The sequence below is a fragment of the Otolemur garnettii genome, unplaced genomic scaffold, assembly GCF_000181295.1.
Source record: "Otolemur garnettii isolate 467f Iridium unplaced genomic scaffold, OtoGar3 scaffold00094, whole genome shotgun sequence".
In the NCBI taxonomy this organism is placed as follows: domain Eukaryota; kingdom Metazoa; phylum Chordata; class Mammalia; order Primates; family Galagidae; genus Otolemur; species Otolemur garnettii.
In genome coordinates, this window is record NW_003852489.1 from 5,591,719 (window position 1) to 5,593,192 (window position 1,474).

At 39.5% G+C, this 1,474-nt stretch overlaps 1 protein-coding gene across 1 annotated transcript in view; it reads right to left on the minus strand.

Annotated features, from left to right (window-relative positions):
* Positions 1-1,474, minus strand: part of PPM1D (protein phosphatase, Mg2+/Mn2+ dependent 1D) — a 60,554-nt gene that overhangs the window by 34,728 nt on the left and 24,352 nt on the right. The window contains exon 2 of the mRNA XM_003795601.2: positions 382-610. Within this exon, the coding sequence (XP_003795649.1) occupies positions 382-610 (229 nt within the window). The remainder of the gene's footprint in view (positions 1-381; positions 611-1,474) is intronic.

Consider the following 1,474-nt stretch of genomic DNA (forward strand, 5'->3'; position numbering starts at 1 on the left):
AAAAAAAAAAAAAAAAAAAAAAAAAAAGCTGAAGGATAATTCTAACTTAACTCTTTCCCCAGAGTAGAATCTGGAAATCTAAGGGCTGCACTGTTTAGATTCTGAAGGTGATACTGATCCATATTTATGTGAAAGGTTTCCAATAAAAACCTTATATATATTGTTTCTTATAGCCCACTGAAATATTATTTCCCTTCAGAGCCATTATCAGAAATAAAACAGGCAATTCATGACAATGAAATAAACATAAATGCACATGAATACAACCCATAATACTAAGAAGTAACTCCATTAAAAAGGAAAAGTAGGTCAATTTGGTTAGTAACCATAAAAGGACTAAACAAAGCCAAGAGAAAAAAGACAAAACAAGAGAATAATTACCTCCCGCCAAGTCCTTCAATTCGTTCTCTTTCCTTGGGTAGCTCTGGCTTATGGTCCTGTGTCACCTCCACAGCTCTGACAAAATCATCCTTTGGGTCATCCTGAATTCCAAGAACCACTCCTGAGTCACCTACGTGAGCTACATACATCTTCATGCCCCGTATGATGACCACACTGGCAGTTGTCCCTGATGTGCTGGGAAGACCTGTCATAGTCTTGGGCCATTCCGCTGTAATAAGAAATAAATTATTTTACTCATCCAAGTATGAACCATTAATACAGTGTCAGACAACAAATGGCAACACATCCTTAATGAGCACATTAATATTTGAATTAGCACAGAAAAAAATTGAGACTACTGTGAAAACTACTCAAAAAGGATTTGCTAATGAATACATTAATAAAGCGTTATAAATAATATAATCATAATGCAACTATCAAATCAATCCTTAGAGAAATATATTACAAGACAGATTTTTTTTTTTAAGGCAATTCTCTTGCCTCAGCCTCCCAAGTAGATGGGACTGCAGGCACCTGCCACAATGTCCAGCTATTTTTTTGTTGTAGTTGTCATTGTTGTTTTAGCTAGCCCAGGCAAGGTTCAAACCTGCCAGCCTCGATGTATATGCCTGGCGCACTACCCACTGAGCTATGAGCACCAGCGAAAAGACAGATTTATTACTTCCACATAATTCTTTTTTTTTTTTTTTAAGACAGAGTTCCACTTACTAACCCTAGGTAGAATGCCATTAAGTCACAGCTCACAGCAACCTCCAACTCCTTGGGCTTAGGCAATTCTCTTGCCTCAGCCTCCCAAGTAACTGCCTGCTACAACGCCTGGCTATTTTTTTGGTTGCACTTTGGCGGGGGCTGGGTTTGAACACACTCCCCTCAGTATATGGGGCCAGCACCCTACTCACTGAGCCACAGGAGCTGCTCACTTCCACATAATTCTTGACTACATTTAGAAGCAAGGATATTTTAAGAGTTTTTATCAGTTAGCCAACTTTGCCTCAGCCTCCCAAGTAGCTGGGACTATAGGCAACCTCCACCACATCCAGCTACTAGTAGAGATGAGATCTTGCTCGGGCTG